The sequence below is a fragment of the Hakea prostrata genome, chromosome 8 (genome assembly GCF_041222555.1).
Source record: "Hakea prostrata isolate BN-2017 chromosome 8, UWA_Hpros_2, whole genome shotgun sequence".
NCBI classification, from domain to species: Eukaryota; Viridiplantae; Streptophyta; class Magnoliopsida; order Proteales; family Proteaceae; genus Hakea; species Hakea prostrata.
The window spans coordinates 5,866,034-5,881,650 of record NC_142607.1 but is presented as its reverse complement, the minus strand read 5'-3'; the positions used below and the strand labels follow the sequence as shown (position 1 = coordinate 5,881,650).

The 15,617-nt window shown below is 38.2% G+C and overlaps 1 protein-coding gene across 1 annotated transcript; it reads right to left on the bottom strand.

Moving 5' to 3' along the window:
• Positions 1 to 648: 648 nt before the first annotated feature.
• Positions 649 to 15,252, bottom strand: LOC149006494 (uncharacterized). The gene is made up of 12 exons (XM_089164824.1): positions 14,905 to 15,252; positions 14,531 to 14,658; positions 14,297 to 14,359; positions 12,906 to 13,027; positions 10,916 to 11,028; positions 9,990 to 10,797; positions 8,289 to 9,020; positions 7,924 to 8,145; positions 7,739 to 7,834; positions 7,420 to 7,614; positions 7,138 to 7,251; positions 649 to 1,320 (listed from the first exon to the last, which is right to left on the bottom strand). The coding sequence occupies exons 1-12, from the start codon at positions 15,009 to 15,011 to the stop codon at positions 1,060 to 1,062; spliced, it is 2,961 nt and encodes a 986-aa protein (XP_089020950.1). The 5' UTR covers positions 15,012 to 15,252; the 3' UTR covers positions 649 to 1,059.
• Positions 15,253 to 15,617: the final 365 nt, after the last annotated feature.

The window sequence follows — 15,617 nt, the reverse complement described above, 5'->3', positions numbered from 1 at the left end:
CTATGGAATTGTCCTTCTCAGTAATCTATATTATTTCTATTAAAAAAAAAAAACTAACGGGGGTGGAACTGAAAATTTTGCCAACAAGAAAAAATAAATAAATAAAGAGAAAGAAAGAAGCAAGCCACACAAACCAGCTCGTAAACCAAGATCATATCAACCCTACCAAGTTCCTAGTGGATCCTATGTATCACCAGCCCTTACATGACTTACTTTTTTGTTGGTGAAACCAAACGACTGAATCGAGATCCATTGTAGTTGGACCAAATACAATGGATTCTACCATAAACATAAGTGATCAAACAGTGAGATCTTATGAAACACTTCGCGGGTCCTAAAGATCCTTGAAATGATCTGTCATTACAACTTTACCATGCTCTCTGGTTAAAATCCAAGCAAAAAATATAGACGGAAGATTTCTCAATTAAAACCTTTAATCGATTTAACATTTTCCTTTCGTCAACACCTTTATTCGATTTAACATTTTTTTTTCAACAAAAAATTGATTTCCACCAGCTACATGTGTTATTTTGATTTGAAGACTATAAACATCCAATATGATTTTCATCCAAGTACAAGCTGTCATGAATAATAAGAGAAATGGATGCAACCAGAGATTCATACATGTTCGGTGTTTTAGCCTTTCCATGACCAAGTTCAATGGGAGATCCATCAAATTCTTAAAACAGCAGTAATTGCAATCACTGGATCACAAAAAGTTACAGATGGTGCTTCCAACTCCACACTGGAGGAACAAAGACATTTTGCTAATGACCATTTTTCAAAAAGATATTCCCTAGAAGTAATTGTCAGATTTTTTTTTTGTGCATTGTCAGTTTTACAACATATAGAAACCTAAAGACACTGCAATGAAATTAAGCAAAATAATAAAACAAAATTGGGTGCTGCAACTAATTAGAAGCGAAAACAAGTAATACTACAAGTTGGGAGTAATCCCATCCCAGTACTAGACTGAGGCAACTGTGAAAAGAAAATCAAATGCAACTTGACCTGGGAATACAAAAAAATTGGAAAAAGGATACAAATGGAGAGACTGAATCACCTCCATTTTTCCCTCAGTTCTTTCTTCTCTGACAGCACCCATGTTACAAAGATTGCTGCGATTAGTGCAACTATTGTGATCAAAAGCAGAGCATAACTGAAATCCTCCGTAAGCGAATCGTAAGTCCGTGAGGGTGCAATCCTAGTAAAAAAGAGATCCACTCCGTATGTAAAGACTAGGGTGGTTGATTCTAGCTTAGCAGGAACTGTTAAAATGCCACGGAGCCCTTCCACTTGCAGTGAATGCGTAACATAGGACTGCATAAACCATGTCTCAGAAATTAATTTACCTTCTCACAATAATAAATATCAGATATGATTCAAAAAGAAGGAAAATGAAAGCTAAACCAGGACAAAAGGGTTGGGGTGGGTAACCCATTCACCTTTACAAAACTACAGATTAAGCGAACACCCACCTCCCCATGCTCCTCTCTTCTCTTTTCCCAAAAAGGAAAAGAAAAATAGAGGCCCAAACTAAAAAAACTACTTATGTAATCTGAACTTTCTAGGTATCAAAGACTTTCAAACCATGCCACGATAACCATGCAATGACTCAAATAGAGAAAATATTCTTAACTAACAAATTTTCAAAAATATTTATAAGCAGCATAATTTAACCATGCAAAGAGAGAAATTTAGCCAACACTTCATGAATTGTATGACATTTTGGCCATCATCTTAATCAAAATACTCATTTTCCTTGTAATCTATTGGTTTCTTGAGTTCACGTTTGGAGTTGCAGCAGAAGTCTTGACCCTCAACAATCTGACTCTCCAACTTGCAACGGCATCTCCAATGGTTCTTCTTTTCCATAGCTTCTCTTCTCAGGCTAGGTAAGCTTCAAATCTTTTTTTCAATAGGTTTGTTGATTTGTTCTGACACCTACGAGACTTTAAAAAAAAAAAAGAAATACTAAGGCGATAGGTGCCTCTTATTCTCAAGCCTCTTTTCCACTTAGACGACAGCCAACATCATCATCTTCTCCTGCCGTCCTGCGAAGGTGGTTTTGGCTTTTTTTTTTAATTATTACTATCAATCTTACTAATCACTAAGGCACAGTGCCTCTTCTACTCAAACATTGGTCGGCTTCCTCATTTGCTCCACCTCTTATTCACAAGCCTCTATTCTACTTAGACGATAGCCAGTATTGTCATCTTCTTCGGCGAAGGTGGTTCTACTTTTTCTTTTTCTTTTTTTTTTTAAATTCCTACTCATCATTGAGCACAGTGCCTCTTCTACTCAGACAATGGCCCGCTTCCTCATCTACTCTGGCAAAGGTAATTTCGACATCTTTTTTGTTTTTTTTAACTTAACTTTGTTATCAAGGACTGTTTTAGTGTATTTATTATATAATATATGATATATTTATGATGAACTAGAGTGTGGGATGTATATAAAAAATGTCATTTGAAACACCTTGATTGCCTCGGGAGGGCGCTCGTCGCCTCAATTGGCCTAAACTGCCTTGTCGCCGTAACAACTATGGCATTAGGAATCGATCCAGTTTAGTCCAATTTGTTGCCTGGACCCTAAATTTATTTTTGTTTTATTATTTGGTTTAGTATTTGGGAGTTATTACAGAGTCCTTATCTACATGTGATTCCTAGTCACGTCGGGATCCCCTAATTTGAGTCCAGTTTGATTCTACTTTTTAGTAGTACTCCAAATCTACTCTTAGAATTTGAATTGGAGTCCTCTAGAGTAAGATACGGAGGCCCTGTGCAAGTTAAAGTCTTACTCAATTTTTTGTCCAAAAAAGTCTTAGGCTGCGTTTGTTTGCTGGAATAAAGGTGGGGTGGGAAAATTCTTGAAAAGAGTGTAGATTTCTTACTTTTCCCTTAAATCCCAAAATGGTAGATTTTTTGGTTGCTTGGGGTGAGAAAGTGAGAGACAAGTTTCCTTGAATCAAGGAAACTTGTCTGGTAATGTGGCACCCCAACTTTCCCACCCCAAGCCATTTTAAAACCCCACATATTTGGTGGGACTTTGTGGGAAAGTTGAGAAAAGTAAAAAGTAGGACCCACCACCATTATTTTTCCACAAAACCCTTTCCTTTCCTTACCTTCTCCCTCACCCCACTACAGATGGGACCCACATGTTTTTTTTTCCCACCCCACCTTTGCAAACAAACGCAGCCTTAGTCAATTAGTGGGTAAAGTTAGAATTGGTTAGCCAATTAGTGTTCTAGTTGGTTTTCCAACTTAGAGTCCTTATATGATTTCATTTTTTAGGCTATAAAATAAAGCCTCCACTCTACAAAGTTATGTTGAATTGAAAAGAATTATCAGAGTTTGGAGACAAGCAAGTCGTGGCTTCATTGGGAGGCCACAGCAGATTTAGAGTGCCTTCTTCAATTTCAGCAAGTGTCTCCGAATTTCAGCAGCATCCATCAACCCCTAAATAAGCACAAACCCCACCCAAACCCCTCCCTAAGCCCTTCCCCCTTCCACTATCCTACTCGCAAGCCCCTCCCACACCTTTTTTTTCTGTTGCAGCAGCACCTCCCCTCCCCTATAACTCCTAAGCTCCATTCATCTCCTCCCTTCTTCAGTTCTCTCTATAGGATCACACCCCTTCCCTTCTCCTATCCCTAATTTTTAGTTCCATCAAAAGCCTTCCTCCATTAGGTTTCAAAATTCTGCAATTCATCTTCAACATTTGAAAACCCTAAACCCCAATTAACTTAGAACACCTATAACTCTCCAACCCCAATTCCAATCAGGCCACTCTTTTAGGATTAAAAGCATCCCTACCCCTTCTATCAACCCTAGTACAATCCAAGAATCTCAAACCCTTTAGGACTCTTCAAACACGTCCTAATCCACCGTGGACTGACCTAAACTAATTAGACTTAACCAGAAATTACAAAACACTAACAACAGCCCCCTCCTAAGCCCAATCAAACCCTAAACAGCATATCCTTTACAGCCCTAGCCTGGAATTCCAGATCTGAAACTGTAGTACAGCAGCAGTCAAACCCTTCCAAGCCCTAAAACCCTTGATACCTAAATCTAAACCATTCCCAGGTCTGAAACTGAATTACAGCCAAGGATACAAACTTCTCAGCCAACAACCCATTGTTTCTAAGCCTGGATCTTAGGTACTGTTTAATTATTAGAAATCCTGTTCCTCGAAATCTCCTGAAAGACAGTTGAATCATAGAGAGAGGGTCCTGGAGTAAGCCCAATTCTAGGGCGAAATCCTAAAACTCTAAAAGCCTAAATTTTGGTTTACATCAATGTGTGGGACCAATCTGAGGTGGAGTTAGGGGGAAATAGGACGGGAACTAAGGGAAAAGTGAAATTGTGGGTTCCACCATTAGAAAGTAAACTTGACTTTCCTTTTCCACAAAGCCCCACCATTTTGGATGGGATTTTTTTAAGTATGGGGTGTGGAAAAGTCATTGTCACCTCAGGAAACAAGCAGGTTACTTTTAGGAAGCATCATTCTTCCATTCCAGTTAACCAAAAAAACTCATCTTATGGTATTTGTGGGAAATAGTACACTTCCCACCCAACCCTTCCCTTTTTGTCCACCCAGTTTATCCCTCAGATAAACGATCTCTAATAAACCCAAGAACCCAAACTCGACCCTGTATACCTAACTGAGGTCGGACCAAGCTAGTATATCTGCAACGAGACTTGTTCCTTTCTAGTATTATATAAAGAATCCTAGTTGCTGAAGAGCCCACAATTGTAGCTTCAACTATGTGCTCCTACTTGCATGTAGCTCCAATGGAAGTTCCCCTAGAGTTTGGTAACAGGTGACAATCCTGTTGACTCCTAACAGTATGAAACCCAAGAAGCTACTATCAACTTGTTTCATCACCCCAATACTGTCCTTCAGCCATTAGAAGTTGTCTTCCAACCTTCAAACCTTTCTAAATCTTATCATAGTTTCTAACATGGTACCAAATTCGGCCGAAATCTTGGTTTTTAAGAAAACCAAGACGAAACCTATGGTGACGACTGGTTTCACGGCTTTGACCTCCAACCCCTTATGTGCTTTGCCTTTTGTGCTTTCAACACATTTTTCACCCAATTTCAGATAGGGTTGTAAATGAAAATTTGAAATCCGCAACCGTTTAGGGGTATCCGAATCCGTCCAATTACTAATAGAATGCAGATATGGTATACCCCTTTCTTACCGATTATTATCCGTCCGATAAAATTATCCGATTAAGTAACTTATTTAGATTTATTTTTCTTATTTTTATAAATTTTTTACCTGTGATATGTGACTGTTTTTCTAGATTTTCTACTAAAATAGCTACCAAAGTTGCTAAATTCTTAAACTTCAAACCTAGCCCTCAAAAATAAAGGGTAAAGATGTAAATAGGTAGTCGAAGACTTGTATTCAATCTATATTCATGCCCATTTAGAAGAATCTACTTAAGAAAATAACTATTCGGTTATCATCCGAATCCAACTGAATCCGTCCGAAAACCGATAGGATATTATCCGAATCTGTCCGAATATAATATGATGCGGATATGGTATTGCCACTATCCGTTCTGAATCCGGTCCGTTTACACCCCTAATTTCAGACAGTCCTTTGCCTTCCGTCACACTATTTGCTCCTCAGGGGATTTCTTCCAAACTTCCCATTCTTTGATTTGTTAATGGCTTAAATGGTCTTGTGCTATGAGATTAATATATGTTTAATCTAGGACTACAATCTATGATTGTGTGTTGTTCAATTTTACAAAGTTAATATTTCTCAAAACCTCTCATGTGTTAGTATACTTGAATGAAACTTCACACTTGTTCTTTTTAGCAAAATACTAGTTCCATTGTGTTCATTACGCTTTAAATAGGTAATGGGCAAGAAATCAGATGAGAAACCCATCAAAAAAGGGCCGAAACTTGCAAGGAAAGCTCCAAGTTTCGATTGAAGATTCAGCCAAAACCACCATATCTCAGTTTCTGGCCTTGTTGAAACCAGCCTCAAAACCAAGATATCGATCCTTGGTTTCTAATCATGACCTCTTACTCCTATTCCAAATCCCACCATGAAACCTTCCACAACCTTTGGTTGAGGAGAGAGAAGCACTAGTAACAAATCCCAGCCTTTTAAACCTGTAGATCTGACTGACTACCTGCCTGAGTTTGAGCCCTACAATTCCAGCCTTGCGTATAGAAATCGACAGGAGGCAATTAGCTTCTGGGTTACACATAGACCCTTGGATGTCGGGGCTAAACCCTACTAATTTTCAGACCTTTATCTACATATTCTGGTCCAGACCTCTAAACTGATCCCTTTCCCTCAACTCATTAGACTTTCCACAACCTGAATCCACCATTCATGAGACTTATTCCCTGATTTAAGATCCTATTCAGATACTGATTAAGCTATTAATCTTTTCCTACATTAGATCCTATTCCTTTTCTTTGCTGCTGCTGCTGCTGCTGCTGCTGCTGTAGGTTCTGAAATAAGTATATATTTATTCATTGGTTTTCTCTATAAAAGCAGACCATCTCGTTCTGGCTGATCGGAAAGAGTTACTATGCACAACCCTAAATTTTCAGTATTTCTACATTACTTACAGTCCTCATAATCATTTGAATTTGAAAAGATTTTAAGCAGCTTAAAATAGAGAAAAATTCAACTGGGATCATTTTTACCAAAAATTCAGTTCTCTGGAGCAATTCTCTTGAGTCTAGCTTATACAGAGAGGCTTCCCCAGGTGAAATTTGTGTGTCTGTCAACCCTAAAATTACTTCTTCATTTATTGCATCACTTATGGTAAAAACTCATTTAGAATAAGAAACCAAGAAGTACTTACCACATGAATGAAAACAGCAAAAACCAGCCTTGTCCCAATTAAATGGGGGTGGCTATTTGGACAAGCTCTATCCAAGGTCATAGACACATAAATGATATGTGACCTCAGCTTACCCATGAATCACTCTAGAAAATTAGAAGCAAATGTGAAAACACCACCGTATTTTCCGGCAACATTTTTTAATGGCTTAAATCCATATATTCACCTTATGATCAAAGAATTGGAAACACTGAAGGAGAGAAATACTGACAGTGGAATAATATTAAGCACCAGGGAATAGGGTAGATCACCTGAGGAATAATTGGCAGCCCATCACTGAGAGGTATAATTCCTTCTTCTTTCTCTGCTTGAGTGGGATTGAGAGATCTGCGAGGATCTAAATAACGCTTATCAAGTGCGAGCACCTACAGAACACAAATTTCCATTGAGATTCTAAAAAGGATGCAAATGCAGAGATATGCAATCACAGTTGCTTCTTTCAAATGTCCACAGTTTTCAACTGCAGAAGACAAAACAGCACAAAATATAGTCAAACTAGGAAATGAGGAATTCGGTATTAGATCTGGACTGACCTGATCACCAATAGTACCAATAAGAAGCTGCTTAGAAGTTATACCCTTAGCTGTGGATGTCACAGCCATTGTTTTCACAGAATGAGTGAAAAAATAAGTCTGGGACTTGATCACCACCTCGGGCCGAGAATATGAAGATATAGGTGTGGTAAGATTGTGCTTTCCAAGGAGAACCTTCCAAACATCTTTAATATCCTGTGGATAGCAATCAATTTGGAAATGATGGATTAATTGGAAAAACAAATACAAAGTACAGGAGGTCTGCAGAATAGTGGAGTCTATAAATGCTTGCAGAATAGTGGAGTCGACAAATGCTTACCGCCCGAGATTGATCATAGATCTCAATCACTGACATCTCAAATCTATGTGCTTTGATATTGAAATAGTGGTACACAACCCAGTTCTCACTAACAACCTGCAGACAAAATATTGCATGAGAGAAACTGAGCGCCATATCTAGTTCCCACAAATAGGTGAAGAGAAACTAAAGACTAATCCACTTACAGCTTGGACAGGTCCCTGTGAACCAAGGTGAGACATGCGGTGTAATATACGACCAGTTATGGTATCAATAAGATAAACTACTAACCAAGACTCCTCTGGAGTAACTGATCCAATTGCACAGTCACCTTTAGGTGCAACAGTAGCTACAAAGAGCAGGTTTCTGGATACGTATTTAAACATCACATCCTGATCTGCTATTACCTTTGCTTGGGTATGAACAACCTACAGATAAAAAGCAAAGATACATTAACCAAGATGGAATGAACTTAGCACAAGAACAGAAGATCAGTCATTAGATAATCATCAAATCAAAAGAGACCTGCGCCCAGGGAATACACAACAATAATACAGAAATGGAACCAAACCTCATTTAATTTTCTTGTTGCTGTTGAAATAACCTTCTCTGACTCTGAAGGAAATACGATAGACCACAACTGTCTAGTGCTAAAGCAGTAGTCATCTGTCTCTTCAAGAACGCAGTTGCTATGCAACGCATGCCCCCTAATAACGTTCTTCTCAGCGTCAACTGAGTACCAATATGTGTTTGGAAGCTCAGTTTGAAAGATTTTGAGGGCCTCAGAAGTCCTAGGATATAAATGCGCGAGTCCACCAGCATCTATTAGCAGGTGGAGCCTCTGCTCTGTAGAATCGGTTAATGGCAGTGGGATAACTTGAGCAATGGAATAAGAAAGGCTGAAAGAACTTAGCTCCTTCCCAGCATACAGATCGACAAATGAGAGAACACCTGAAGCACCAGAACCAAGACCACACCTACCAACAACAAGAACAGACGGATTCTCATTCATTGCATGATGATGAGGAACCTGCCACTGGTATATGTTAATGCCAGTGGGATACTGACAGGATTCTGATCTACGAAGGGAAGGTAGCAAAAGTGACCAAACAACCCTTCCGTCTCCTGTATGCAGAGCAAAAAGTTTCCCTGACCTAGTGAGCACTATCAGAAGCTTTCGAAAACCATTGTGGTCTCTTGTCATTTTGCTCTTCTCAGAGCTTTTCAACCTCATGGCTTGTATAGCTGCTATGTCACTAGGGCCAGCAAGCATTAAAGTACCTTTAAGCTTTAGCATGTGTCCCTTCCACAACATAAAAAAAAACAAACAGTCAGGCAGTAATTAGTGAAGTGCACATTGATCAACTGTTCTTTAAAGTAGTCACACCTTCAATCATAATTACAGAATTACAACTACAACATACAATATAACAGTAAAGGGAGTTTCTAGAGGGGTAACAAATAAAATTCCTACTTCTGAGAGACATCATCAGCATTCCTCTACATACTCAATGGCCAAAAGTATGGTTTCTCCACAAAATCAAGTAATTAATAATTTTAAGATAAGAAAATGCTTGCCTTTAAGAAAGCAAACCATGAATGAGAAATTATAGAGAATAATGATGAAAATCCAGAAAGCAACTAACTAAAAAACATGCCTGCATCCTATATTAATTCATTGATAGTTACTGATTCTGGTCGATGTTTTTTGACATGGTGTGAGGGGATGGGCAACCCTATAAAAGGAACCATCCAACGCTCTAGATGAAAAGAAAGTAAATTTCTGACAACTGACAAAACTCCTTTAGAAGAAAACACATTGCCAATAGGAGACTAGTCCATATCAGTAACTCCCAAAGCCTTCCATATTTTTGTATACCCGTGAGTCCCTCCGTCCAATAGATCAAAAGTTTTTTTTTTGGAGGGGGGGGGGTGGTTAATTTGAATCAAGACAATAAGATTGCATTGCTTGCACCAAGATAGAGGGAAAGAATGTCTAAAAGTTCAAAGTTCAAAGGATCGTCCCAGCAAGAAAGATTTACTCTCTGTTGCATCCCAGTGACATGTTAAACAATGCATCCTGTCCCACTCTACTTATCCAATCTCCCTGTGAGATACAGGAGAAGCACTTCTTAAACAGCCCCATTATGATGCAGCAGATTTTTAATGCTCAACAATGCATCGTAAAATTTCCATCTTCTAAGCAAATGTAAATGTAAATGGCCATAACCTATAATTCCTCAACATGGGCCACCATAAGGAAGAGCAATACCTTCAGCCATTCAAAGAGGCTGTGTTCCACTTTAGCAACTGACACTCCCTCCTTCTCCACAGGAAGTTCTGCTGTTGTCACGTCAATTACCGAAGCAAGCCCATCTTCCCTACTCCAAACAATCTCTCCCTGTTGCAGCAACATAAGAGAATGATCCTCCAGAACGACCAAAGCCCTGAACCCATAAGTCCTGTCTGTCCTTATATAATTGTTGATGAAAACCTTCTGTACAGTGCCCCTTTGAGGATCCATTTCAATACTTTCCACAAGTAAATTATTGTTCCAGTCATTATCAAGCTTCAGTGTTAGCTGAATCCTACTTCCTACATGCTGAACCAATGCAAAAGCCTTTTCGCCCTCCGTGTATGAGAGAGCATCACTAAAAGCTGTCGGATAACTTATTTTTTCTACCACTTCTAGCTTGTTTTTGCCAACAAGTCTAAGAAACACGGTAGAAGAATCTGTTCCCAGAGCAAAAATGCCAGTAAGCTTCGCAGGCAAAATTCTTGCCACACCAGAATAAGCTGGAAAAATATCCGAAATGAATGTCTGGTGAAAGTTGATATCACCATCCTGATAGCTTATTAAAACCAAATTTGATCCAGAGGCATCTAATGTCACAAGGCTGTGATCAGAGACAAATGAGTTTTCTCCAGAAAATCCACCAAGAAAGGCTGCATGACTGTGCTTAAGTAATTCCCCAGTTTTAGCATTAAACTGAAATGTATGGAACTCTGATGAACCAACAAATCCCACAGCATATATGATATCACCATCAACTGGCTGAAAAACCTGCTGTATCTCTAAGCTGCAAATGTAGTAGCAGAAGACAATTTATTAAGGAGACATGGGAACTGAATGCTGCCATGGAGATACCAAAAATAAATAACAAATAAGTAGAACAACAAATAGTGAAATTGGCCAACCTGCCTGCCGTCAACTCAGACAACTCTTTCTTCCAAAGAACCTCTCCATCAATGCTTGAAACAGCATGGATACATCCCCTACCAAAAGCAAAAATTATGTTGCCGATGTTCGTCTGCAGTATTACACTTCCTGATGTCAAATTTCAGATAGAGAAGAAGAGAAAGACTGGGAATTGAAAACATTAAACGTTGGAGCTTTGGTCCATGCATAGCTACAAATCCAACTTGGACCAACACACACACAAACCCCCCCCCCCCCCCAAAAAAAAAAAAAAAACACCAAAAAAGGAAGAAAAAAAATCCCTCAAATATCCCACCATGTATGTTTCCCCTTGTTTGATAATTTTGATGCCAAACTAGGCCACTTTTCTTTGGAATCAACCTAGGGTTCTTATATGCATGAGTTGGGCTTTCATTCCAAGGGTTCATATTGTAAGTCAACTAACTTAATGGACCTAAGAATATGGGTACATGAGTTTGGTAAGGATTTAAGTAATTCAATTACTTTGGTTTTGTAGGTCATGTGGCCTTGGTTGAATTGACCCTCCCCCTTGTAAGGCTAAATCAAGCTGCAAGTACCTTCTAGAAGATCATAAGCAAGGTATTTTTCTTTTTTTTGCGAGAACTCTGCCTAAATAAATCTAACCGTTAAAACCCACCCGCATCTTGATCAAATCTTCCTCTAACCCTAAGAGAAACTCGATTCAAATTTCAAACCATGGTTGTCAAAGCGGCAAGGCGACCAAAGCGGTTGGGGCTCTGCCAAGGTGATTAGGTGACAACGCAGCACTGAGGTGAGGTGGCAATAAAGCAATTAAAGTGGTTGGGTCAAAAAATTTTAATACAACCACTTTTAAACTATTTTTCAATACAACTACTTTCTATAATAAGCTAAACAAACTTCATAATTACATTCAACCAAAAAAATAGATCTCATTATTCTGATTTCCAAGTCATTGTCCATTTAATGATTCATTGATTCTCCATGTTAACTATGGCTCATGCTTCACATTATGTTGCCAACGGACACGGGGGTCCTTTTGTAGTTTGAGCCTCGATTCCAAGATGGCTAACTATTAAATATACATACAGTTTTGTAGAATAAATTTTGATTTAAAAAAATAAAATTAAGAAAAAATATATTATGCACAAAATGTCAAAAAAATGGTTGCTTTAGAGGCGGCAATAAGGCCCCCAAGGTAACAAAGCAGTAGCACCTAAGAGAAAAAGCGGTAAAAAAACAGCACGTCAATTAAGTGGTTCAAACTAGGCGGACGCTTTGACAACCATGTTTCAAACCCATTCATCCACCTGATTTCCTGAATATAGCTTTTGCCCTTTAGTCTATTTCCACTGAGAATCCTCCACAACTACATATCCAACAACCTGGTTTAGTTGTACCTCTCAATATATATTTTACCCCATACCAACCTAAACCCTAACCTTCAAGTTAAACCCTCACTCTTTACCCTACTTGAATTGGCTGGTTCTTGGTAATCTTGGCTAACAGGCCCCTAGTTGACTCTTTCAACTAGGAATGCATTAAATCCCACACTTTTCAAATGATTTATAAAAGCATTACTTTGATGTGCAGCAGTGTTGAATCAGAATAGGAACCAGCACATGACTAGGTGGTAATGCAAACAACATATCCACAAAGTTCTAGTACCAATCCACATGACAGATTTATCAACCAAAGAGAAAGAGAGTTAAATAGACAATACTAACGTATTAGAATTCATTTGAAGGCATAAAATTTATATACTAACCATTACTTTGATGTGCACCAATCTTGAATCAGAATGGAAATCAACACATGACTAGATGACAATGCAAACAACATATCTACAAAGTTCTAGTTCCAATCCACATGACGGATTTATACAGAGTAAAGAGAAAGAGACTCAAATAGACAAGAATACCATATTAGAATCCTATAAAGGCATGTACAATTCATTTAACATGTCATGAAATTTATATATATACTAACCATCACAGAGAGAAAATTCTTTGAAGGTTTTGAACCTTGAAGGGGAGACTCCCACACCATCTGCCCATCAGGAAGGTTCCATGCTCTTAGAATAGTGCCTCCTGAGGAAAGTGTAATGACATCTGGAAGAAAGGAATTGTCCAAACATTTCATCAGTTACTTTATTGTCAATTTATTCTCAGCTTCCAATGTTAAATTCCCTCATAACCTATCTTCATATTAATACAACGCAGAAACAAAATTGTCATGTTAAACATTAAGAGCCAAAACTATTGTTTGATATCACTAATTTCAAGCAATCAACTACTCAAAAGCTGAGGAGTCAAATTAGAATTAAGAACAATTCCTTCTGGATTCCAGGGTTTATACTTTATAGTTTATACCAGATTCCTCATACTGATATACTGTGATTTCAAAGTTCAAACCCCCATAACTTCACTCTCAATCTCATCAGCTCTTGAATCTGGGGGTAGTTTTTTTCTTACAACTATTAAGAGGCTTTCCAAAAGGCGGCTATCAAAGGCCTCAAGGAAATATATGCACACCTAATGTTACCTACGGATAAAGCATAACTTTATTAGCAAATGGGATGTACAGATACCATTCTGTATTGCCTTCCCGGCTTCCCGCATTATTCAAAAAACCCGAACTGTTCAGGAGCAACACTCTAGGTGATATGGAAACAAAAAGGCATTTCTGCCTGAAGAACCCGTCCCATCAACCCAACTGGCATTCTTTTCAGTATTTCAGACATAATATATTATTTCAGTCAAAATATTTTTATGTTCAAGTGGTATATTACAGTTTCAGTGGTTCTGAAGAGTTTGTTTAGGATTGCAGATAATCATATCCAAAATAACAATCACTTAGGCAGCAATAACATCAAAATTAAGAGCAGTGACATACAGTTGGCTTCAAATTTATGCATGCTCAGTGTACATTATAATCTGAATGCCTCTTTTGTAACTTAGACTAGGAAAAACTACAATAACAGCCTTATTGAGCAGGAAGTAACACTTTTGTGTCATATGCAAATCCTGATACTCGACAACAAGACTGCAAGATAATCTCTGATTGGACAACCTCCAGACAGTGTATTCAACCAAATCTGGTTGCCAAACCTCTTCCCCATCAGCTCCATTCATTGACAGTTATCATTCAAAAGAAAGTTACAAAACAGCAGGTTCTTGACAAGTAAAGCAACAAAGCATCTAGACAAATTACACAGAAAGCAGACTCAGGTTGTTATCCCGAACACAACAGTAAGTTAACACAAAGTATGAAAACATGCATCCTCAACAAAGCCAAAAGCTTTTGCAGGAGACGCAAAATCAACCAGTTCTACGAATAGATGATAATTTACAGACAAAGGGGGAGCTTTAGATAATTACATTTTCCAAGGGCAACGTCCATTTCATCGATAGTTTCATTGGCCCCAAGGACATGTCGCCAAACTGCATGAAAGAACATGAGGCACTATATCATATATCTTTTTCTATAACAAATAATCAATTGAAGAATATGGGATTGCTAAATCAATTTTATTTTCAACATTTTGTTGTAAATTACAGGTTAATTGAAAGTAGAATAAGATTTCTAAAATTCGAATACGCAGCTAAACTTACAAATTTCACCCCTACGGAGATCAAGCGAAGCAAGAACATTCTCCTCAGTAGACACAACAACACGCTTTCTACCCGCCTTCTGTGTTTGAAAGACCACATGATTTACTTTTCCAATGTACTGTTGATGCCTGGAAAATATAAATAACGATTCATATTAGTTCGCAGCTACATAGTTCCAAAATCCTGAGTACCAAACTAGGAAGAGAGTAATTAAATCCTGCAAATAACACAAAGTGAATACAGCTTCGATTTACAAGAAGACATACAAATGAACGACGTAAATTCAATCAAAGTGAAAGGTAATTGAAACATGCTAACAAATGAAATAAGAAAAAACCTATAATCGGCGAAAGGAAAAGTGAAAGAATACGAACCAATCCATGAGTCCAATTTGATCTTCAAACAAAGCGAGATTAGGGTTAAGAGAGTAGAAAAGAATAGTTAGAAGCAGAGAGAGCCGAAGCATCATGGCCATGGCCATGGCGACTAACGGCGAGAGACACAAACAGATCTAAGAAGATGAGTATCTGAGTAAAGCAAGTCTACATAGGAGTGGCCGGCGTCTGAAGGTTGCGGTAACTTTGACAATGAGACGTCTTTTGATCTCCACAGTGTCTCAGTGTATCTCAACTGCATCTGGGAGGAATACGGGATGTTTAACCACGCGCCTGCTTCGGGTGCGTGAGATCACGGTCCAATTGGATGTTGAGCAGGACGGTGGGTCCTCTTTTCAAGCCAGAGATTTCTACTAACTCCGAAGTACCAGGGAGATTGGATGATAAAATCATAAAACTCTGCTGGTGTCAATTTGAAATCCAAACCGAAAACATAAAACCGGTCTGTTGGTTTTTCTTTTTCGGGGAAAATGAGTAAATTTATAGTTTTTTATATAGCAACCACCTATTATTGGGGTAAAATTTGTCTCCATCCACTATTATGACTTAAATTACATGGCACTCACTTTCAAAATTACAAATTATCTACGGTTATAATTTATATTAATTGGTGAGTAAAATGACCTAAATGCCCTTACCCTCATTTAATTCATTTAAAATTTGAAAATTAAATTACACAACTACCCTTAAGT